This window comes from Schistocerca gregaria, chromosome 2 (genome assembly GCF_023897955.1).
Source record: "Schistocerca gregaria isolate iqSchGreg1 chromosome 2, iqSchGreg1.2, whole genome shotgun sequence".
NCBI classification, from domain to species: Eukaryota; Metazoa; Arthropoda; class Insecta; order Orthoptera; family Acrididae; genus Schistocerca; species Schistocerca gregaria.
Window position 1 is genome coordinate 815,583,324 of NC_064921.1, and position 25,830 is coordinate 815,609,153.

At 40.6% G+C, this 25,830-nt stretch overlaps 1 protein-coding gene across 1 annotated transcript in view; it reads right to left on the reverse strand.

Moving 5' to 3' along the window:
• Nucleotides 1–25,830, reverse strand: part of LOC126335142 (integrin beta-PS-like) — a 257,184-nt gene that overhangs the window by 127,205 nt on the left and 104,149 nt on the right. The window contains exons 5-7 of the mRNA XM_049998103.1: nt 24,810–24,980; nt 24,382–24,477; nt 3,298–3,462 (exon numbers count right to left, since the gene is read on the reverse strand). Of these exons, the coding sequence (XP_049854060.1) occupies nt 3,298–3,462; nt 24,382–24,477; nt 24,810–24,980 (432 nt within the window). The remainder of the gene's footprint in view (nt 1–3,297; nt 3,463–24,381; nt 24,478–24,809; nt 24,981–25,830) is intronic.

The following is a 25,830-nucleotide window of genomic DNA, read 5'->3' on the forward strand; positions in this document are numbered from 1 at the left end:
TTTAATACCAAACCTCCTCTGGCGTCTCATTCAAGTACCTGCGAAGTAGGGATCCCGGGGGAAGGGGGGTGGGAAGGGTTTCCTGTCTTTGGCGCTATCTTCTTTCTCTTCTTTGATCCTTGCATCCACATCTATTTTTTCCTTTCTTACTTCTCTTTTGAGGACCTGTATATTTTTTCCCTCTTAAATTGGCTCCTACAGAATGGACTTGCCCCACGTTCACTGTCAAAGTCCCTGAAAGAAATCTTAGCAACCCTATGGTAACAGCAAAAGATGAAGAATCAGGCACATTTGTTTGTTAGGGTTGTTTGAAATGTGTGCTGTGTGTTTTGTGTTAGTCATGATTTATCTGTTCATGTAAATCATGCTCTTATCTATAATACCCACCCCTTTCAGAATTTTATACAAACCCTCCCATTTATATCACATCTCATAAAAGGTATAAAATACTCTATACAAAATAGAAAATCTCTATACTATGGTGTCACTATTGTATTTTGTTGAGAAAATAACCTTATTCATTCTCAATAAAGTTCAGATGCTGACAAAAAGTGGTGAGTATGGTTTTCACATACTTAGATTGATTTCTGAATCTGGAGGCACTATTTACACGAGAAGTCCTGTTTTTGAGCAGCCTCCAAAATCTGAATCACTGTAGCGTTCCAGAATTGTGCTCTTTCCCCTTGATTTGTATGTGATTCCATATTCAGTCATTCCTGATACACAACAAAAAACCCTTTTTACTCTTAATATGTTTTCTTTGGTAGGATTCTCGAGAGATCATGCCGGAACACTTACACTGAAGGCTAGGTCTGGTCTGTTAAAGTTAATTTTTTTGATTAACGTATTTAAAAAGAAGTTTTGTGTTAAATTATTAATCAACATCATACATGGGCGTAATGTTTTGTTTATCTCTGTTTTTTATTTTGAGTCATAACACTTGTACTTTTAATCTTAGATGTTTTTAGAAGATCCGTGGTCGAGTGACTTGTTGTCGCTGAAGTCTTTCCTTATTTCTGTGGTTCTAATAACCTACATCTTATCTTTAGATAAGAAGGCCGAAGAATCAGACAACACAAACACACATACACATATGCACAAGTATACACTTAAGCACAAACATATAATTACAGACTAGAAAGCCTGTCATGATGTGAGAACCACCAAGTGTTGTAGAGAAAATGCGGGTACATCTAGAAATACACACACATACACAGGAAGCTATGACGGTTCTACATCAAATATACATAAGAAAAGGTGTATATAAACTAAGAAAGAGGCATGAGAAAAGCGAGAAAACAAAAGCAGAAGAGAACATTAATCATGATGATCAATAAGTAATGTCAGTATAATAAACACTCTAATGAACTGAAGGACAGTGGGACATGGATAGTACATGTTGATACAGTATCTATTGAAAGTATAGAAGTTGATAAGTACAGGAGGACTCTGGGGAGAAAATGATGTATTAAAGAATAAATGTGAAGATTAAGATAGATTTATATCTTTACCAGAAAATATTTGATTATGCTATACATAGAAATGTATACTAGGATAATGAACTGTGAGGCCTTCTCAGAAAGGATAAGGGGGGCATACCCAGCATTCACTAAGTATAAGGGGCAGGCGTACCTACGTGGAGATAGGGCAACCTGTGACCTAAAAAATAGGGATGTTTTATAAGGGATGTACCTACCAGAATGGAAACAGGATGTGCCCTCATAAGGTCAACCCACAAGCAAGGAATAGGTGCTGATCCTAGGAGAAGGGAACAATATTGTGACAAAAGTCACAAATTTTATAGGAATTATTCTGAATAGTATAAATTCTATGAGTGAATAGCATTATTATATTTTGTAGAAATAAATGAGTGTCCAAAAGAACACTTGCAGTTCACCCCGAGTTCCTCCAAACTACAAACAAAAAGTAAAATTATTACACATTAGGAAAAAGGTGGTACAAAAAGATAAGAATAGAAAATAGATTACTCATGTGTCATAAACACCTGAAGTTTTTGATTGAAAAAGAAAATAAAGATAAGAGAAAAAGTCCTCACAATTCCTAAATATTAGAGCAGCTGACTAAAACCATGAGTAAATGCTCATATCTTAATGTCAAAGTAAAATAAAAATCATTGTTGTTATAGAAAGAAGAGATGCGTAGATAAACCTATGTAAAAAATGTATATTGTTACAATATGAAATATTATTATTAATGATATTACTTGCATAATGATTATGTATAAAATATCATGTGTTTGATCTGAGGGGGTTGGTTGGGTGTGTGTGTCGGGAAGGGGGGGGGAGGGAGGGGAGGGAAGGGGGGGATATGTACTGATTCAAGAATTTCTGTGTAAATTCTACAACCACTCAGCCTTCTACCACCACGAACACATGATATTTTCGATATAGTGTGGGATGATAAAATCCTACCTACTGCACGTCACATGTTTGTGTGTGCAGGTTTAAAATCAGTCACAGGAAGAAAGCAGATGCAGCGGCCGAATGGCACTAACAAGTACTGGTTGGGCAATCTGTAGATGTTTTAGAGGAAGAACGATGGAGTTTTTATGCACCTATGTCGCTATTGTGTCATTGACTATTGTTATGTGAAAGAAGAACAGTTGAAAAAGTAATCTTGTAAGCTCTTAATCCAGCCTTCTCAGAGGCAAGACCTATTTTATGATTCATTTGAAGTAGAGTCATGATTATTAAGCCAACTATTTTATATATGTAATTAAATTTGTTTCTGTCATTGGACAGAGAGAGTGACTTACTGGAAGTGATATATGTATGTGGAAAATGAGAATTTTATTCTGTATGGAGTTCAAATATACTGTTAGTTGATGAAAAATAAAGTTCACATATCTACTTATTTCACAAGTAGAGAGAGAGGCTTAAATATTCCCTTACCTAAAGATGTCAAGAAAATTTTCCAGCAGGCAGCTAGCCAGCCAAGAAGATCGGCTTTGAATCTCAAGTAAGTCACCTCAGATAAAAGAAGTGGGAAGTTTGTATGTCTACTTCACACTTTAAATCAGTGTCAAAAATGTTAGACATCCTGTACTTCAGTGATGAACTTGCTTCCAGATTTGGGCTTGATTGTGGCTACAACTTCACAATATAATAACTTATGTTTATATCAATCTTAAATGTTTTGTATCTCATGTATGCATACCCTGGCATATTTGATATCATTAAAAAATCAGCAGATAAAAAGTAAATAGCTATATAAACTCAAATATACCTGAAACAAGGGTTATTCATGCAGTGCAATTTCATGAGATTATCCACTTACATCATATTGATCTCGCACAAGTTTTATCACACTGTCAGACTTGTCATCTAATATTCCATAAGAAGATCCTTGTATTCTTTGTGACAAATTTCCATAGACCATTTTCTGTAACTCTGTTACTGCAAATATTATGTTTATATTGTTTTCCTTTGCTTTTTCATTTATCTGTAATCACAGAAGTGCCACATAAAATTACATGATGAAACATTTACTTCAATATATTAATAACATGTTAGGAAAAAAAGACTATAAAAGTAAGGACATCATACAAATCTGAGACATACATAACATACTAGGCAAGGTTCATATTAAACTTCCTGGCAGATTAAAACTGTGAGCCGGACCGAGACTCGAACTTGGGACTTTGCCTTTCGTGGGCAAGTGCTCTAGCAATTGAGCTACCCAAGTACGACTCACGCCCCATCCTCGCAGCTTTACTTCTACCAGTACCTTGTCTCCGACAATCCAAACTTTACAGAAGCTCTCCTATGAACCTTGCAGAACTAGCACTCCTGAAAGAAAGGATTCAGAACAGAGAAGGAGCTGGATGGGTGAGGACAGTGGCTAACGAAGATTAAGGCCAGGAGGGTTACAGGAACATAGGATGTACTGCAGTGAAATATCCCACCTGTGCAATTCAGAGAAGCTGGTGTTGGTGGGAAGGATCCATACGGCACAGGTCGTGAAACAGTCATTGAAATGAAGGATGTCCTGTTTGGCAGTGTGTTCAGCAACAGGGTGGTCCACTTGTTTCTTGGCCACAGTTTGTCGGTGGACATTCATGTGGACAGTTAGCTTGTTATTTGTCATGCCTACATAGAGTGCAGCACAGTGTTTGCAGACCACATGACTGGTTTCACAGGTAGCCCTGTCTTTGATGGGACAGGTGATGTTAGTGACTGGACTGGAGTAGATGGTGGTGGGAGGATGTATGGGACAGGTCTTGCATCTAGGTCTATTACAGGGGTATGATCCATGAGGTAAGGAATTGGCAGTAGGGATTGTGTAAGGGTGGATGAGTATATTGTGTAGGTTCAGTAGACGGTGGAATACCACTATGGGAGGGGTGGGCAGGATGGTGGGCAGAACATTTCTCAAATCAGAGCACAATGAGAGGTAAACAAAACCCTGGCCAAGAATGTAATTCAGTTGCTCAAGTCCTGGATGGTACTGAGTTACGAGGGGAATGCTCCTCTATGGCTGGACAATGAGACTTTGGGAGGTGGTGGAAAGACTGGAACGATAAGGCACAGGAGATCTGCTTTTCTACAAGGTTGAGAGGATAATTATGGTCAGTGAAAGCTTCAGTGAGACCCTTGGTACATTTTGAGAGGAACTGGTCATCACTACAGATGTGACGACCACAGGAGTCTAGGCTGTACAGAAAGGACTTCTTGGTATGGAACGGGTGGCAGCTGTTGATGTGGAGGTACTGTTGGTGGTTAGTAGGTTTGATATGGGCGGAGGTACTGATGTAGCCATCTTTGAAGTGGAGGTCAACATCTAGAAAGGTGGTATGTTGAGTTGAGTAGGACCAGGTGAAGAAAATGGGGGAGAAGTTGAGGTTCTGGGGGAATGTGGATAGGGATTGAGATAGCTAAGATGTCATCAATGAATCTGAACCATATGAGGGGTTTAGGACTCTGGTTTTTAGGAAGGATTCCTCTAGATGGCCCATGAATAGGTTGACATGGTGCCCATAACTGTACCCTGGATTTGTTTGTAGGTAATCCCTTCAAACGAGAAAAAATTGTGGGTGAGTATATAGTTGGTCATGACGACTAGGAAGAAGGTTGTTGGTTTGGAATCCATTGGGAAGTGGGAAACGTAGTGTTCAATAGTGGTAAGGCCACGTCCATTAGGAATGTTAGTGTAGAGGGAGGTGGCATCAATAGTGATGAGCAGGGCACCGTGTGGTAAAGGGACAATCTGTAGAGAGTTGGTAGAGGAAATGTTTGGTATCTTTTATATAGGAGGGTAGGTTCTGGGTAATAGATTGAAGATGTTGGTCTATGAGAACAGAGTTTCTCTTGGTGGGGGCACAGTAACCACTCACACTGGGGCATCCTGAGTCATTAGGTTTATGGACTTTAGGAAGCATGTAGAAGGTAGGAGTAGAGAGATGGATTCCAGGGAGAGGTTCTGGGATGGACCTAAGGATTGGAGTAGTGAATGGAGATCCTGCTGGATTATATTAAAAACAAAGATTCCAAGACTTACCAAGTGAGAAAGCGCCGGTAGACAGGCACAATAGAATAACATACAAACACACACACAAAATTTCTAGCTTTCGCAACCAACGGTTGCTTCTTCAGGAAAGAGGGAAGGAGAGGGAAAGACGAAAGGATGTGAGTTTTAAGGGAGAGGGTAAGGAGTCATTCCAATCCCGGGAGCGGAAAGACTTACCTTAGGGGGAATAAAGGACAGGTGTACACTCGCACACACACACATATCCATCGGCACATACGCAGACACAAGCACACATTTGTAAAGGCAAAGAGTTTGGGCAGAGATGTCAGTCAAGGCGGAAGTACAGAGGCAAAGAAGTTGTTGAAAGACAGGTGAGGTATGTGCGGCAGCAACTTGAAATTAGTGGAGGTTGAGGCCTGGCGGATATCGAGAAGAGAGGATATACTGAAGGGCACGTTCCCATCTCCGGAGTTCGGATAGGTTGGTGTTGGTGGGAAGTATCCAGATAACCCTGACAGTGTAACACTGTGCCAAGATGTGCTGGCTATGCACCAAGGCATGTTTAGTCACAGGGTGATCCTCATTACCAACAAACACTGTCTGCCTGTGTCCATTCATGTGAATGGACAGTTTGTTGCTAGTCATTCCCACATAGAAAGCATCACAGTGTAGGCAGGTCAGTTGGTAAATCACATGGGTGCTTTCACACGTGGCTCTGCCTTTGATCGTGTACACCTTCTGGGTTACAGGAGTGGGGTAGGTGGTGGTGGGAGGGTGCATAGGACAGGTTTTACACTGGGGGCAGTTACAAGGGTAGGAGCCAGAGGGTAGAGGAGGTGGTTTGGGGATTTCATAGGGATGAACCAAGAGGTTACGAAGGTTAGGTGGATGGTGGATAGACACTCTTGGTGGAGTGGGAAGGATTTCATGAAGGATAGATCTCATTTTGGGGCAGGACTTTAGGAAGTCGTATCCCTGCTGGAGAGCCACATTCAGAGTCTGATCCAGTCCCGGGAAGTATCCTGTCACAAGTGGGGCACTTTTGGGGTTCTTCTGTGAGAGGTTCTGGGTTTGAGGGGATGAGGAAGTGGCTCTGGTTATTTGCTTCTGTACCAGATCAGGAGGGTAGTTGTGGGATGCGAAACCTGTTTTCAGGTTTTTGGTGTAATGGTTCAGGAATTCAGGACTGGAGCAGATTCGTTTGCCACGAAGGCCTAGGCTGTAGGGAAGGGACCGTTTGATATGGAATGGGTGGCAGCTGTCATAATGGAGGTACTGTTGCTTGTTAGTGGGTTTGATGTGGATGGATGTGTGAAGCTGGCCATTGGACAGATGGAGGTCAACATCAAGGAAAGTGGCATGTGATTTGGAGTAGGACAAGGTGAATCTGATGGAACCAAAGGAGTTGAGGTTGGAAATGAAAATCAGGAGTTGTTCTTCACTGTGAGTCCAGATCATGAAGATGTCATCAATAAATCTGTACCAAACTTTGGGTTTGCAGATTTGGGTAACCAAGAAGGCTTCCTCTAAGCGACCCATAAATAGGTTGGCATACGAGGGGGCCATCCTGGTACCCATGGCTGTTCCCTTTAATTGTTGGTATGTCTGGCCTTCAAAAGTGAAGAAGTTGTGGGTCAGGATGAAGCTGGCTAAGGTGACAAGGAAAGAGGTTTTAGGTAGGGTGGCAGGTGATCGGCGTGAAAGGAAGTGCTCCATTGCAGCGAGGCCCTGGACGTGCGGGATATTTGTGTATAGGGAAGTGGCATCAATGGTTACAAGGATGGTTTCCGGGGGTAACAGACTGGGTAAGGATTCCAGGCGTTCGAGAAAGTGGTTGGTGTCTTTGATGAAGGATGGAAGACTGCATGTAATGGGTTGAAGGTGTTGATCTACGTAGGCAGAGATACGTTCTGTGGGGGCTTGGTAACCAGCTACAATGGGGCGGCCGGGATGTTTGGGTTTGTGAATTTTAGGAAGTAGGTAGAAGGTAGGAGTGTGAGGTGTCGGTGGGGTCAGGAGTTTGATGGAGTCAGGTGAAAGGTTTTGTAGGGGGCCTAAGGTTCTGAGGATTCCTTGAAGCTCCGCCTGGACATCAGGAATGGGATTACCTTGGCAAACTTTGTATGTAGAGTTGTCTGAAAGCTGACGCAGTCCCTCAGCCACATAATCCTGACGATCAAGTACCACGGTCGTGGAACCCTTGTCAGCCGGAAGAATGATGATGTATCGGTCAGCTTTCAGATCACGGATAGCCTGGGCTTCGGCTGTGGTGATGTTGGGAGTAGGATTAAGGTTTTTTAAGAAAGACTGCAAGGCAAGGCTGGAAGTGAGAAATTCCTGGAAGGTTTGGAGAGGATGATTTTGAGGAAGAGAAGGTGGGTCCCGCTGTGATGGAGGACGGAACTGTTGCAGGCAGGGTTCAATTTGGATAGTGTCTTGGGTAGTTGGATTATTAGGAGTGGGATCGGGATTATTTTTCTTCATGGCAAAGTGATATTTCCAGCAGAGACTACGAGTGTAGGACAGTAAAGGGCAGTTTGGTTGAATCTCGGAGTGGGGCTGAAGGTGAAGCCTATAAAGATTCCAAGACTTACCAAGCGGGAAAGCGCCGGTAGATAGGCACAATAAATAAAACACACAAACACACACACAGAATTTCTAGCTTTCGCAACCGATGATTGCTTCTTCAGGAAAGAGGGAAGGAGAGGGAAAGACGAAAGAATGTGGGTTTTAAGGGAGAGGGTAAGGAGTCATTCCAATCTCGGGAACTGAAAGACTTCCCTTAGGGGGAAAAAAGGACAGGTGCACACACACACACACACACACACACACACACACACACACACACACACACACACACACACACACACACACACATATATATATCCATCCGCACATACACATGAATGGACACAGGCAGACAGTGTTTGTTGGTAATGAGGATCACCCTGTGACTAAACATGCCTTGGTGCATAGCCAGCACATCTTGGCACAGTGTTACACTGTCAGGGTTATCTGGATACTTCCCACCAACACCAACCTATCCGAACTCCGGAGATGGGAACGTGCCCTTCAGTATATCCTCTCTTCTCGATATCCGCCAGGCCTCAACCTCCACTAATTTCAAGTTGCTGCCGCACATACCTCACCTGTCTTTCAACAACTTCTTTGCCTCTGTACTTCCGCCTTGACTGACATCTCTGCCCAAACTCTTTGCCTTTACAAATGTGTGCTTGTGTCTGCGTATGTGCCGATGGATATGTGTGTGTGTGCGAGTGTACACCTGTCCTTTATTCCCCCTAAGGTAAGTCTTTCCGCTCCCGGGATTGGAATGACTCCTTACCCTCTCCCTTAAAACCCAAATCCTTTCGTCTTTCCCTCTCCTTCCCTCTTTCCTGAAGAAGCAATGGAAAGTAACAATTATGAGAAGGAAAGTTGCTACTCGCCATATAGTGGAGATGTTGAGTTACAGATAGGCACAACAAAAAGACTCACAATTAAAGCTTTCAGCCATTAAGGATTCATCAACATTAGACACACACATGCACATGCACACACATACACACACGCGCGTGCGCCCACACACACACACACACACACACACACACACACACACACACACACACACATGCAAATGCAACTCATGCACATAAATGTAGTCTGAGGCAACTGAAACCCCACTGCGAGCAGCAGCACCAGTGTTTGATGGGAGTGGAGACTGGGTGGAGATAAGGAGGAGTCTGAGGTCGGGAGAGGGCAGGGGACTGGCGAGCAAGGGGGGAGGGGGAGTAATGGAAAAGGGAAGAAATAAAAAGACTGGGTGTGGTGGTAGAATGATAGCTGTGTAGTGCTGGAATGGGAACAGGGAATGGGCTGGATGGGTGAGGACAGTGACTAATGAAGGTTGAGGTCAGGAGGGCTGCGGGAAAGTAGGATGTATTGCAGGGGGTGTTGGTGGGGAGGATCCTTATGGTACAGGCTGTGAGTAATTGAAATGAAGGATGTCATGTTTGGCAGTGTGTTTAGCAACAGGGTGGTCCACTTGTTTCTTGGCCACAGTTTGTCAGTGACCATTCATGTGGATAGACAGCTTGTTGGTAGTCATGCCTACATAGAATGCAGCACAGTGAACTGAATCATTTTACTGACCTCCCAATTTAGGTGATGTATTTGCTGAAAGGTTCAAAGAAAACTTGAGTTTAATCTCAAACAAGTACTCAACTCATACTATTATTGTTGGTGTTGACTTTAATTTACCCTCCATATGTTGGCAATAATACATGTTTTAATCCAGAAGTACACATAAAAAATCTTCCAAAATTGTGCTAAATGCATTCTCTGAAAATTATTTCGAGCAGTTAGTTCATAAGCCCACATGAATAGTAAATGGCTGTGAAAACACACTTGAACTCTTAGCAACAAGTAATCCTGAGCTAATGACAAGCATCAAGACAGATACAGGGATTAGTGAATAGAGGGTCATTATAGTGAGGCTGAATATTGTAACCCCCAAATCCTCCAAAAAGAAATGAAAACTATACCTATTCAAAAAAGCAGATTAAATTTCATTTTATGCCTTCCTGTGAGACAATCTCCACTCCTTCCGAATTAACAATGTAAGTGTAGACCAGAAGTGGCTTGAATTCAAAGAAATAGTATTGGCAGCAATTAAGAGTTTTATACCAAATAAATTAACAAACACCAGAGCTTATTTTACTTGGCACACAATACAGATCAGAACACTCATGCAGAAATAACGGAGAAACAAAACAGATGAAAATCTCCAAAATTGACAATCTTTTACATAAGCTCAAAATTTAACACAGACTTCAATGCTAGATGCTTACAATAACTTCCACAATGAACCTTTGTCTCAAAATTTAGCAAAAAATCCAAAGAGATTGTGGTTGTACGTGAAGTATACTAGTGGCAGGACACAATCAATGCCTTCTCTGCATTACAGCAATAGAAAGACTATCAACAACAGTACTGCCAAAGTAGAGTTACTACACGCAGCCTTCTGAATTTCGTTCACCACAGAAGATAAAGATAATATTCCAAAATTTGAATCAAGAACAGCTTGCAAACATGAGTAATGTGGAAATAGATATCCTTGGAGTAGTGAAGCAACTTAAATAATGTATCAAAATCATGTCTTTCAGTCCACACTGTATATAAGTTAGGTTCCTTTTAGAGTATACTGACACAATAGCTCCATACTTAACAATCATATACAACCATTCGCTTGACAAAAAATCCGTACCCAAAGACTGGAAAGTTGCTCAGGTCGCACCAATATTCAAGAAAGATGGTAGGAGTAATTCACTAAATCACAGGCCCATGGCATTAACGTCAATATGCAGCAGGATTTTGGAACATATATATAGTATTCAACATGATGCATTACCCCAAAGAGATTGGTCTATTGACAGACACTCAACAAAGACTTATAAAACATCATTCTTGTGAAACACAACTAGCTCTTTAATAACACGAAGTGTTGAGTGTTATTGACAAGGGATTTCAAATTGATTCCATATTTCTAGATTTCCAAAAGACTCTTGACACTGTGACACACAAGCAGCTTGTAGTGAAACTGCATGCTTATGAAATATTGTGATGCTTATGTGACTGGATTTGTGATTTCCTGTCAGAGAGTCACAGTCAGTAGTAACTGACAGAAAGTCATCGAGTAAAACAAAAATGATTTCTGGTGTTCCCCAAGGCAGTGTTATAGGCCATTTCCTGTTCCTTATGAATATAAATAATTTATCTGATGAGCCGTCTTAGGTTGCTTGCATTTTATGCTGTCATTTATTAACTAGTAAAGTCATCAGAAGATCAAAACAAATTCCAAAACAACTTAGAAAAGATATCTGTGTGGTGCAAAAATTGACAATTGACCCTAAATAGAGAAAAGTGTGAGGACATCAACATGAGTGCTAAAAGGAATGCAGTAAACTTCAATTACATGATTAATCAGTCAAATCTAAAAGCCGTAAATTCAACTAAATACCTAGGAATTACAGTTAAGAATAACTTAAATTGGAAGGAACACATAGGAAATGTTGTGGGGAAGGCTAACCAAAGACTGTGTTTTATAGGCAGAATGCTTAGAAAATGTAACAGATCTACTAAAGAGACTACCTATACTATGCTTGTCCATCCTGCATGGTGTGGGTTCCTTACTAGATAGGACTAACAGAGTACATCAAGAAAGTTCAAAGGAGGGCAGCATGTCTTGTGTCATCATGAAATATGGGAGAGCATGTCACTGAAATGATACATGATTCGAGGTGGACATCACTAAAACAAAGGCATTTTTTGTTGTGGCGGAATCTTCTCACAAAATTTCAATTACTGATTTTCTCCTCCAAATGCAAAAATATTTTGAAGATGTGGAAGAATCTTCTCACAAAATTCAAATCACCAACTTTCTCCTCCAAATGCAAAAATATTTTGTAGATGCTGACCTACTTAGGGAGAAATGATCATCATAATAAAGTAAGGGAAATCAGAGCTCACACAAAAAGATACAGGTGTTCATTTTTTCCGCACACTACATAAGATTGGAATAACAGAGAGTTATTGTGAAGGTGGTTCAATGAACCCTCTGTCAGGCACTTAAATGTGATTTGCAGAGTATCCATGTATACATAGATGTAGATGCAGGTGTAGTAGAGCTAAATACCATCAGGAAAAATAATGGATGTAGTTTCTCCTTGCTTTCATCCATTCACAGTACAACACAGCAGGCCATTTTGGTTGACGCTAAAATGCCAGCTCAGTCAGTCATCCAGATTTTGCCCCTATAACTTCTGAAAAGGCTGCTGTCCCTCTTCAGGAACCACATGTTTGTCTGGCTTCTCAACAGATATCCCTCTGTTGTGGTTGCACCTATGGTATGGCTATCTGTATCGCTGACACACGCAAGCCCTCTCACCAACAGCAAAGTCCATGGTTCATGGAAGGGAGGGGGCGGGCCTTTACTAAAATCTTAAAATATGACAGTCACACATTATCACTTTAACTGAGATAAAAATTAATACCCATACCATATTGTTGAATGTTCCTTTCAAATCAAATCGTGTAATGTTGCCTCCATAGTGCAGCCAAGATGAGTGACATAGTCATCAGCATTTACAGTATTGCTAAGTAAGTCAGTTAGTTACATGTTCTGGAGATCATTTGAATGATTCTCTTTTCTTTTATTGAAATGATGTGGAATGAGTCAGCATATGTATACATGATTAGTGTTAACATTAATGAACACACAATTTTTTAGTCCTACTCATGCAACAACACTTAAAATAAGTAGTTTCTTCTACCTAACAGGTGTTTAAGTTAAAATTCATCAATGGAACAGAGATTACTTTAAGTCAGATTCAGCCTACTTAACAGGCATTTAAAGTTATTGAGTTTTTTCTTGCTGCATACTGAACTCCTTTCTGAGACACTAACAGATTCAATAATAGGCAGTAAATATCATTTTTCCCTCTAGTGTTGTAGGTATGGACACCACTCTTCTTCTCAATTTATTATTTATCACAATTTTCAAAACTGAATATATGTATTGTGATGGAGCAGTTAAAATGCCTAGCTCCATGAAGAGGTACCTACAAGTAGTTCATGTGAGAACAGCACATATTGTTGTTACTGCTCACTTTTCTGCAATCAGTACGTTCCTTGTTAAGTGATGAGTTACCACAGAAAAAAAGGTGAACTTAATTATTTGAGAAGTTCAGTAACATGCTTCTTCCAGTTAAAGTTTTCAACAACATGTAAATCAAAAAGCTTGGAGCATTCTACCCTATTTACTGACTCCTCCTCTTGTGTTATAGAGGATTTTGAGTTGGAGACAGGAACAACGAAAAGACTGCTATACACATGAGCATTCAGACAAAAGGCCTTCTTCTAATATGGAAAACACACACACATTCACACCAACACAACTCATATACACATGATCACTGTCAATGGCCACTGAAGTCAGACTGTGAGCACTGCACCTGATGGAAGAAGCAATCTGGGCAGTGGAGGTAAGGAGGAGGGTGGTGTGGGGAAGGGAAGGGATAGCAGGGTAGGGATTGAGGAGGGTGAAGAGCTGCTTGTGCGAGTATGCAGGAACATGGTGGGGCAGGGAGGGGCAGCTAGGTGCTGTCAGGAGGGGGGAGGGGGTCAAAAAGGAGAGAAGCTGGTGTTGGTAGGATGAGTCCAGTGGCACAGACAGTGAAGCAATCATTGAAGTGAAGCACAATGCATTAGGCAGCATTTTCAGTAACTGGGTGGTCCAGATGTCTCTCAGACACAGTTTGTTGGTGGCCATTCATGTGGACAAACAGCTTGTGGGTTGTCATGCCCATATAGAACACAGCGTAGTGGTTGCATCTGAGTTGTTTGATCACATGATTGCTTTCACAGGTAGCCCTGCCTGTGATGGGATAGGTGATACTTGTGACAGGACTGGAGTAGATGGTGATGGGGGGATGTATGGGACAGGTCTTGCATTTAGGTCTATTACAGGGATATGAGCTATGATACAAGAGGTTGGGAGCAGTAGCGCAGTAGGAATGGACAAGGATATTGCATAGGTTCAGTGGGCAGCAAAATATAACTATGGGAGGGGTGTGAAGGATAGTAGGTAGGATGTTCCTCATCTCAGGAAACTGCGAGAGGTAGTCGAAACCTTGATGGAGAATGTGATTCAGCTACACCAGTTCTGGTGGTACTAAGGCATGAGGGGAGTACCCCTCACCCACAATCCCAAACCTCTCACCTGGTTCAGATCCAGTGATATCTTTGTAATCTGGAACAAGGGTGAGGACACAGTATCCACATTCCTCTAAAACCTCAACACATTCTCCCTCATGAAATTCACATGGTCCTCCTCAACCTGGAGCAGCAGAATCACATTTTATGACAGCATTTCATCTACCTCTCATTGTTCCCTGAAGTGAGGAATATGCTACCGACTACCTTTCCCACCCCTCCCATAGGGGTATTCCGACATCCACCAAACCTATGGAATATCCTTGTCCATACCTACTCCACCCCTACTCCAAACCTCTTGCCTCATGGCTCATATCTCTGTGATACACTTAGATACAAGACCTGTCCCATACATCCTCCCACCGCCACATACTCCAGGTCAGTCACAAGCATCACTTATTACATGAAAGGCTGACTCAACACATTGTTTATTTTAACAGAAGACATTGAAGTACCTCAAAAATTACAAATCAGATCTGCATGGGTAGCAGAGGGTAACTCTGAAATCTTCAATGGGAACCCCATTTTTTATCGCAGATTACATTTTGTCTGAAGCATTTTCCTCATTTCACCACATATGGCCATTAATCAGAGGAATAGAAATGGGTACACAACAGTAATTTACAGCATGCTGCTCAATCGCCCTTAAACATGTAATGGCACATGGGACCCCACCTCCATGGTGCAGGGTAGGACAGGCCAGTATTTCATAACTTCTAACTGGAAACCCCATTTGCAACCTTGTATTCCTCCAATATATTGAACAGGGGACTACTTGACACACCACTACGACCGTGACTTGAGGCGAACGCTGCTCCACTTTACCAATTAGAGTAAATGTTCAAACATAGTACTGTCAACTTCAATACACTCATTGATCCGCTTTTCAAATGACCATACACAGGACAGAAGCATATATGTGGGAATGTCAGCACAAATGTTTCTGATGTGGTCAACCATGTCTTCGCCGCCTGTTGTCACTTGTTGGTACACCTTTTTTTTTTTTTTAGTGTTCAACCCTGAGGTTGGTTTGCAGCAGAGCGCCATTCCTCTCTTCTGTCTGCTTTCCTCTTCATTTCCACATATGTGTTACATCCAACGTCATTCATGATCTGTTGCATGTATGATATCCTTGGTCGCCCCCGCCGATTCCTTCCCTCAATAACTCCTTCTGCTATTGTTCCAATGATATTGTCGTGTCGTAGGATGTGCCCTACAAGTTTGTCTCTTCTTGTTTGGATGTGCCTCCACAGAGATCTGGTTTCCTGTACTCTTCTAAGCACCTCTTCATTTGTTACTTTGTCTGTCCAGCTGATCTTCATCATCCTTCTATAGCACCACATCTCCAGGGCCTCTAGCCGTCTTCTCTCTGCTCTTCCAACTGTCCAAGTTTCACATCCATATAGGGCCACACTCCAAACGAAACCTTTCATGATGCGTTTCCTTATTTTCAGACTGATGTTGTTGCTGGTGAGTAAGTTCCTTCTCCGATTAAATGCAATTTTGGCCTTTTGTATTCTGGTCGCAATTTCTTTCCGGCTTCTACCATCCCTTGTGATTTTGCTTCCCAGGTAAGTAAATTCCTGTATCACTTCCAGCTCCTCTCTTCCAATTCTAATTCTCGGAGGTTCATATTCTGCTCCTGTACTGCATACCATCACTTTAGTCTTTTTCTTGTTAATTCTCTTTCCATACTGATTGTATAGAATTTTTTCCATTGTTCTGAGGACTTCCTCTAGATCTTCTTCTGTCTCCGTGACTATAGCAATATCATCTGCATAACGTACCATGTCTATCTTCTGCCCATTAATTTTGATCCCCACCTCAGTAGTTTCTCGAACTTGGTCTATAGCTTCCTGGATGTAAGCATTGAATATAAGAGGAGAGAGAGCACATCCTTGTCTTACCCCTTTTCTAATATTTGCTTGTTGTTCCTGGTGACAGTTCCTAATCACTGCCACCTCATTCTTATAGAAACTGAGTATCACGCGGATGTCTTTGTACTTTATTCCAATTTTCCTCAGCACTCTGAACATCTCTTGCCAGATAACGTTATCAAATGCCTTTTCCATGTCTATAAAGGCAATATAAGTTGGTTTATTTTTCTGTAATTGCTTTTTGATAATGAGTCTTAGTGCCAGAATCGCCTCTCTTGTTCCCAATCCCCTTCTGAAACCAAACTGATCTTCACTCAGCATATCCTCCACCTTCTCTTCAATTCTCTTCAGAACTATTTTTATGAGAATTTTTGATGCATGTGATATTAGGCTAAGAGTTCGGTGCTGTTCACATTTTGTAGCTGCTGCCTTCTTTGGTATAGGAACAATGATACATTTCTGGAAGTCTGTCGGTATCTCTCCTGTGTTATAGATGGACCTAATAAGTTTAAGCAGCATCATTTTCATGCCGTCACCAGCATTCTTTATTAGTTCTGCAGGGATGTCATCAATACCCGTTGCTTTGTTGTCCTGTAGTTCTTTTAGGGCTCTGTCAAATTCTTCTTGCAGAATGTCATCTCCCTTGTCATCTTCGTCGACTTCCTCTTCTCTTCCTATTACTTCCTCCAAAAGAGGTGTTCCAGCATACAACTCCTCTATGTATTCTTTCCATCTCTTCAGCATGTCTTCACCAAACAGCATTTTCCCCTCTTTATTTTCTATTGTGCCTGAGAGTACTGTTTTACGTTTGTTAAAAACAAATTGATTTGCTGTTCTGTAGGCTAAATCAGTTCTTCCGTTTTGCATATTTTCTTCTACTTTCCTGCACATTTCTCCAAGAAAATTTTCTTTTGCTTTCCTAGCTTCTCTATTAACTAAATTCCTTAGTCTTCTGTATTCAGCTTTTCCTTGTTCCTCAGTTGCATTTTTGTATCTTTTAAATATCCCCACATAAAGAAATCCAGTGATGTCAAATCTGGCTACCTAGTGGGCCAATTAATAGGGCCACCCCTGCTGGTCCACTTTTTAATACTTCCTGTGCTTCAGTTGTGTAATGAGCCATGCAACCGTCATGCTGAAACCACATATGTTGTCGAACATCCAGGCCAACATCCTGCAATAGTACCAGTAGTTCCTATTCCAAAAATGTTTGATAATGTGCCCATTCACTAAACACTATCCAGTTAAGGAAATTGGTGTCATAAAGACCTTGATGCAGTGACACGTGGTATAAATGATGCTTATGACAATGCAATATTGTGGCAATACTACCTACGGACAACCGGAATCATGGCATAATTGCTGGGTGCTTATCCATGGGTTGTGGTGCATTGTCACTAGTATAGCTATTTCATTAACTCCTCCTGTAATACGTTAACTTTGTTTCCTTTTGCTGCTCTGTATGCTGCCATCAGACATATAGGCGTTCCCAACCTTGTAAAAGAATGAATGACAGTGAGCTTTCTCTGGAAAATAATGGCATACAAGGCAACAGCAGCCTCAACATTTCTCCTACATTCTCCACAAATCAGGATCATTTCAATTTTTTCTTCTGTGGTTGCAACATTTATCATCACTTGCATGTCTGTTCTCCAAATGATAGGCAGATGTCCTGGCAATAAACACTGTGCAAGTATTGTAATGTTTAGAGCCACTATCTGTTCTATAACTGCATGATATGTGAGCTCCAGTCACACTGTACTGCCTGTTACGATATCTCATAGTTCACTACATGGCAATGGTGCAACGTTACATAGTCCCTTGTTTGATATATAAGAGGAATATAATGTTACAAATGGGGTTTTGGATTATAAGTTATGAAATACTGGCCTGTCCTTCCCTGGAAGCATGGAGGTTCCATTTGCCATTGGATATTCAATGGCCACTGAGTAGCATGTCACAAATTATGATTGTGTACCCATTTCTATTCTTCTGATTTCAGCACCATTTGTGATAAACTGAAGAAAATGCTTCAGGCCAAACTTATGTAGATTTTGCCTTAGAATCATAATTTGCAATTAAAAAAACAGGGGTTCCCATTGAAGATTTCAAAGTTGTCCCCTGCCACCCACATACAGGGTGGGATGGCAGGCCGGGTGTGCTATAGTTGGACATCCCCCCCTCCCCCCCCCTTAACCTCCCCTCCCCTCCCCCCCCCCCCCCCCCCCCGAGACAAACATTTTTTATCCAACATGAAGATTTTTAGATATTTCAATGTCTTCAGTTAAAATGAACACCCTGTACATAGTGAGTAGCAACCTGTCCTTTTCATAATACAGTCCGTATTCCATCTTAAATTTTCTTTTTTTACAACACTTGTATTGTCTGCAAAAATTATCAGTCTGCTAGTTGAATGTTAAGTAGATGGTCATTCACATATATAAGGAATAGCAGTGGACCCAGAACTGAACCCTGTGGGACCCATTTTAGAGATTTCTCTCCAGTCACTAAAATTATGTATCCTTCCACATCTGGTGGAATACTCAGGACAATCTTATGCATTCTGCTTGTTTCGTATGATTCAGACCATCTGTGTGTAAAGCTATCAATTCCATAAAACCTGAGGTTTTTCTATGGGAGTACACAATCAAATGCCTTGGAAGGATAAAAAAAAATACCAACTGGTGATATTTTATTATTTAGGGCTTATACTATTTGATGAGAGATTGTGTAAATAGTCAAGGAACCCTTCTGGAATACAAACTGTGATATGCTAAGCTCATTGTTTCCACTTAGGTCTGAGACAACATTACCTTTTCTAACATTTTGGAAAAGGATGTCAGTAAAAAAACTATACAATAATTGTTTAACACTGTCTTTCTACATCTACATCTTTACTCTACATATCACTGTGAAGTGTATCACAGAGAACATATCACATTTTACCAGTTATTAGGGTTTCTTCCTGTTCTCTTCACATGTTCAGTGCAGGAAGAATAATTGTTTAAATGCCTCTGTGCATGCTGTAATCAAATCTTGTTGTCATGATCCCTACAGGAGCAATACATAAGGGGTTGTAGTATATTCATCAAATTATCATTTAAAGCTGGTTCCTGAAGCTTTGTAAGTAAGCTTTCTCAGGTTATTTTGAAATCTTACCAAGGTCTGATTGAACATTTATGTAGCTTCTTTCAGATGGTAATTCATTATAGATAAGTGTATCATCCACAGAAAGTCTGGGGTTACTATTAATATTGTCTGCAACGTCATTAACATACGACATGAACAGCAATCGTACCAACACACTTCCCTGGGGTGTACCCTAAGTTACGTCTATGTCTAATGATGACTCTGTATCTTCCCTACCAAAATATCCTCAATCCTTCACAAATTTTGTCTGATACCCCATACTACTGCACTTTAGACAATGGAGCAATGAGTCAAATGCTTTTTGGAAAGCAATAAATACTGAATTTACCTGACTGCCTTGATCCAAAGCTTTCAGTATGTCAAGTACATTGACACAAATTTCCCTCTTTATCTGAAATGAGAGTTAAATTCCCTAGAGTTTCCAGAGCTTACTTACTTTTTTAATAGACATTCTTGTTCATTTTCTGGAAAAGTGCTTTCAAATATTTCAGAATTTTCAACATCATCTAGGCATACAAGAAGCTCATCTATCTTGCTTTTTAACCCTCAGTGCTATGATGAAACAAATTAATCTTACTTTTCTGGAAACAGTTGCATATATGATGGCCCTGTTTTGCTCTAATTTCTTTCAGTTTTGTCTGTCTGTAACCTGACTCTAACATAAAAAATGTCCCCCCTTGACTCCAGGAATCACAGACATTTTGTCTTGTGTGTTTTCTGCAAAATGTTTGGCTAATATTTCCTTCCCCCTCCTGTTCAGGTGGAGACCATTATTTGTATATCCCCATATCTCAATTGCAGCAACAGTCATGGCAGAGGGATGAGACTTCGTTTCAGAGAAAACCAATTTGCTCAGCTCTTTGTTAACTTAGCTAATGGCCGTGTTAACCCAGGAGAGTTCACGTCACTGCAAAAACTCCACAAATCCCACTCGAGTGTGTGCTGTTGCTACTCCTATTTCTTCCAGGACACCTTTAAAAATGTATTCTAATCTGCTAGCCATGCTGTTTACTGCTCCTCCTGCTATAAGTACCTGTCATCTCCATTAAAATTTCTGCAAAAGGCACCTACGTTCTCTGTCACCTGGCTGAACATTGCGCTATATATATAAAAACAAATATGATATAACTTACCAAACAAAAGCGTTGGTATGTTGATAGACACACAAACAATCACAAACACACACACAAAATTCAAGCTTTCGGAACCAACAGTTGCTTCATCAGGACAGAGGAAAGGAGAGGGAAAGACGAAAGGATGTGGGTTTTAAGGGAGAGGGTAAGGAGTCATTCCAATCCCGGGAGCGGAAAGACTTACCTTAGGGGGAAAAAAGGACAGGTATACACTTGTGCACACACACATATCCATCCGCACATATACAGACACAAGCAGACATAGCAGATATGTGTGTGTTTGTGTGTCTATCAACATACCAACGCTTTCGTTTGGTAAGTTACATTGTCTTTGTTTTTCAAGCTTTTGCAACCCAAGGTTGCTTCAACAGGAAAGAGGGAAGGAGAGGGAAAGACGAAAGGATGTAAGTTTTAAGGGAGAGAGTATGGAGTCATTCCAATCCCGGGAGCAGAAAGACTTACCTTAGGGGGGAAAAGGACAGGTATACACTCGCACACACACACATATCCATCCTCACATATATACACACACAGGCAGATATATGTAAATGCAAAGAGGTTGGGCAGAGATGTCAGTCGAGGCAGAAGTACAGAAGCAAAGATGTTGTTGAATGGCAGGTGAGGTACGAGTGGCGGTAACTTGAAATTAGCGGAGGTTGAGGCCTGATGGGTAGCAGGAAGAGAGAATATATTGAAGGGCAAGTTCTCATCTCCGGAGTTCTGATAGGATGGTGTCAGTGGGAAGTATCCAGATAACCCGGATGGTGTAACACTGTGCCAAGATGTGCTGGCCGTGCACCAAGGCATGTTTAGCCACAGGGTGATCCTCATTACCAACAAACACTGTCTGCCTGTGTCAGTTCATGCAAATGGACAGTTTGTTGCTGATCATTCCCACATAGAAGGCTTCACAGTGTAGGCATGTCAGTTAGTAAATCACATGGGTCCTTTAACACATGGCTCTGCCTTTGATCGTGTACACCTTCCGAGTTGCTTCTGTGCCAGGTCGGGAGGGTAGTTGCAGGATGCTAAAACTGTTTTCAGGTTAGTGGTGTAATGATTCAGGGATTCAGAACTGGAGCAGATTTGTTTGCCTCAAAGACCTAAGTTGTAGGGAAGTGACCGTTTGATATGGAATGGGTGGCAGCTATGAAAATGGAGGTACTGTTGCTTGTTAGTGGGTTTTATGTGGACGGATGTGTGAAGTTGGCCATTGGACAGATGGAGGTCAACGTCGAGGAAATTGGCATGGGATTTGGAGTAGGACCAGATGAATCTGATGGAACCAAAGCAGTTGAGGTTGGAGAGCAAATTCTGGAGTTCTTCTTCACTGTGAGTCCGGATCGTGAAGATGTCATCAATAAATCTGTACCAAACTTTGGGTTGGCAGGCTTGGGTAACCAAGAAGGCTTCCTCTAAGTGACCCATAAATAGGTTGGCATACGAGGGGGCCATCCTGGTACCCACGGCTGTTCCCTTTAATTGTTGGTATGTCTGGCCTTCAAAAGTGAAGAAGTTGTGAGTTAGGCTGAAGCTGGCTAAAGTAATGAGGAAAGAGGACAGCAGGTGACTGGCGTGAAAGGAAGTGCTCCATCACAGAGAGGCCCTGGATGTGTGGAATATTTGTGTATAAGGAAATGGCATCAATGGTTACAAGGATTGTTTCCCGGGGTACTGATTGGGTAAGGATTCCAGGCATTCGAGAAAGTGGTTGGGGTCTTTGATGAAGGATGGGAGACTGCATGTCCGTTATATATGAGTCTGTAGCACTATGTTTTGCTCAACATGCAGTTGAGGCTCTTCTCCTACTTCAGGTAACATGTCAAACTGACTGCTAGCTGGAATCTGAAATATGACTCTTGATGCTTTCTTGTTATGTCTGTGTCTTCCAGCTCACATTGTCTCTTTCCCATGTCAACTTATCTAATTTATAATACACTATTTCTAATTCTGCCTGAAGGGCAGTCTTGACTACATAATCTTCTACTCCATGCAACAGCCTCAGCTCACAGTTTTTTGATTTCCCTACTGCATGCTCCCCAGTGAAACACCGACCTACAATCCTGACTTGTTATGCCAACATCCATATTTGTCAAACATGATGCTGCTCTTATAGTGTACTAAAAGCACTACAGCACATTGAAACTGTAGTAAAATAATAATTAGTCAAAATTTATCTTTAATTGAGTTATACAGCTAACTTCCAGGGTAAAATTGTTCAAAATCAGCAAAATCTTTGGTCTTAGAGGAGACTACTGTAATGGTTATGCTTCCAGGCCAAAAGATTTTTTTTGAAAATTTAGTAATATTGTGCACTAAGTCATCAAGGGACCATGCACACCGTAGTTGCTGGGGTATCATGAACCAAGGCAGGGATGGGCAGCTCCAGCAACATGCAAGCAGTCTGTCACTGGTGGAGAGATATCAAGAGAGTTTCAAATAGCCCATTCTAAAGTACCTATGGAGTACTTAAAATGTTAAATTTAATACTGACAGAAAGAAGGTTAAAGTAGAGCCTAATCTATAATTGTACATATGAAATAAAAGTTATTTTCTAAACCAAATAAAGGTTAAATATGTGAAAGAAGAAAAGGCCAGAAAACTAATGAATGAGAGTGCCACTTGACAGGCAAAGGCTTGGAGGAAACATAACTTCCTAACATCAGGAAAAACACATTAACTTCAGGGACTTGCTGGGACATTATCTAATAATGGTCATTAATGGTGAAATGCCTTTTCAACATTCTCTCTCTCTCTCTCTCTCTCTCTCTCTCTCTCTCTCTCTCTCTCTCTCTCTCTCTCTCTCTGGGGTGTAAGATCACTCCAGTGAATGGTATGTTGCACAATATCTATAGTACTGACGAATCATAAAAATATATATTAGTTTGAATAATAAGTTCAGACTTGTATGCTCTTTGGGAGTGTTGTCTCACTGTTTGAACATAGAATCTGGTGCAGAATGACAGCATTTCTGCAAGGCAAGACAACCATAGATGTGGTACCTGCTGATTTGGACAGTTCATTCCATGCAGCTTCATTCCAGCTTGGAGATGCATTATGTGCCATAGAGCAATGAGTATCTTGCAAATTTGCATCATGTCTTGGGAACCAGAGAAGAAGTTGAACTGCCATTAAGATTTGAGAGCTCTGTCATTCATGTCATGCACATGTATTAGCATGAATTGTTACAAAGTGTTTCCTAGTTGTAAGCAAAAGTGAACTTATGAGCTCTGGAGACAGGTCAAGAGCACTGAGTAGTGCTCTAGAACTGAGAAAACATTTCAGTTATCAGTGTATAAGAAGATGCAGAGGTATAGAAGTCTGCAACAATGAATAAATATGCATGATTATTCCAATCATCAAAATAAAGAGATTGATGGTCAGATTTAATAATTTACAGTGAGCACGCAATTTATCTAAGTACATTCATACTTCACACAAGGGAACATTTCAAAAACACACACACATCGTAATCCAATTAGCTGATAAAAGAATGAAAAACTGTAGACTTCAGTGTTCAAATGTTTTAGTTAAAGTGTATTTGACCATCATAGGTAGAAATGAAAGGAACAAGCAAGGGAGAATGAAACAAGCAAATAATCTCACTAAAGACAGGTCCAGGAACCAATGATTTCCCTGTTACAACATATCCACAAGAGTAATCATGTCCATGTTACAACACTGTTAGTGACTGTTTGGTTCCTGGATCTATGCCTATTAGGATTACTTGCTTGTTTCATTGTCATTTACTTCCCCATTTTATTTGTATCTAAAATAATAGTGTGTGTGTGTGTTTTATTATTTGCTGATGCACAGTTGTGATCATGGTATTGATAAAGAAGATATCTTTCACTATTAATCCACATGTAGTTAAATTTTTAGTCTTTCTTTCTTCATTAAAGCCACTTTTATAAAGAAATTAGCTGCATATTTACATTAAAAGATGTATATGCTGCAAACTATACCTGGCCTACAGATGGATAGTCGAAGACCAGACTATGGGTGTACTCTCCATTCTCCATATAGCAGCGACCATCGTGTGGCTCCACAATGCCAGCTAACTGAAATAAATTAATTTAATTTATCAACCAACCATCCTAATTTAAGGACTTGATAAAGGAATGAAAGAATGTGAGGTTTAATATTAAAATGTTCTATTTAGAATGCAATTAATTTCCAGGTAGTATGATATTTTCCCTGAAAAGAATTCTCCTTAAGACGGCAATATACAGATTATGAAAAGATACTAAATTGTAAAAATATGTATAAGTTTTCAATTTTTTTCTTTATAGAGTGATATTGCATTATTATTGAGTGTATATATTATAACTATTTTCACATGCACTAAGTATCTTTCAGTATGATTAATGCTTTAGAAGGCGGAACTGCTTACCTTTCCATCACCAGCAAAATGGAAAGGAGCATCAGATGAATATACAAGAAGATGTCGGGCTTTCTCACGCCATCCAATTTCCTTTGTACACACCATGGCCTGCATAATGGCATCAAATCCTCCTTCTGGGCTGTCCAAGTTCCCTGAGACTTTTGCATTTCCCACTTCTATCTAAATAATTCAATATTGAATACAGAACAATGTTTGTATGGTTGTACTAATGCAATAATGGAAAATTTACCAATTAATGAAAGAAAAACATTCATTTATCTATTGAATAGCACATAAGCACACATAAGCACACAATTTAATTGCAAAACCTACAAATGCTTCTAGTTCTACTCAGTTTAGCCCCATCAGAAGCATAAGGGAAGTGGTGTGTGTGTGCATGCGTGTGTGTGTGTGTGTGTGTGTGTGTGTGTGTGTGTGTGTGTGTGTGAAGAGAGAGAGAGAGAGAGAGAGAGAGAGAGAGAGAGGGGGGGGGGGGGGGAGAGAAAGAGAGAGAGAGAGAGAGAGAGAGAGAGAGAGAGAGAGAGAGAGAGACTTAATGTTTCATCTGTATGGTAAATGGTTGTACTTCCTTATGCCATTGCTTTGGACAGCTGTTGTGTTATAGGTATGTAATCTACTTACACAAGAAACATTACAAAAGATGAATCTCAAGTATAGGAAGCAAGTCAAAATTGTCTCTTACATAAACAATACAGTTTGTAATAGAACTGATCAGTGACTTATTTGCATTATATTTTGCATTTGTCAATACACATAAGCAAGCGGAGTACTTGATACATACAAATACTCAGGATACCCGATGTACTTGGAGAACCAGATCACTTTATACACAGATATTTTTCTCAAATTATAAAAATATTTGCTTCTTTTCTTTTATCAGTAAACAAATCTTAAATTATTATATACATTCTACTGCATAAGCATTAAGATAGAAAATGTGGTGTCATTCAAAGAGTGAGGTGCCAAAGCTAGGTGGGTACCTCATGATACAATTGTAAGAAAAGATAGT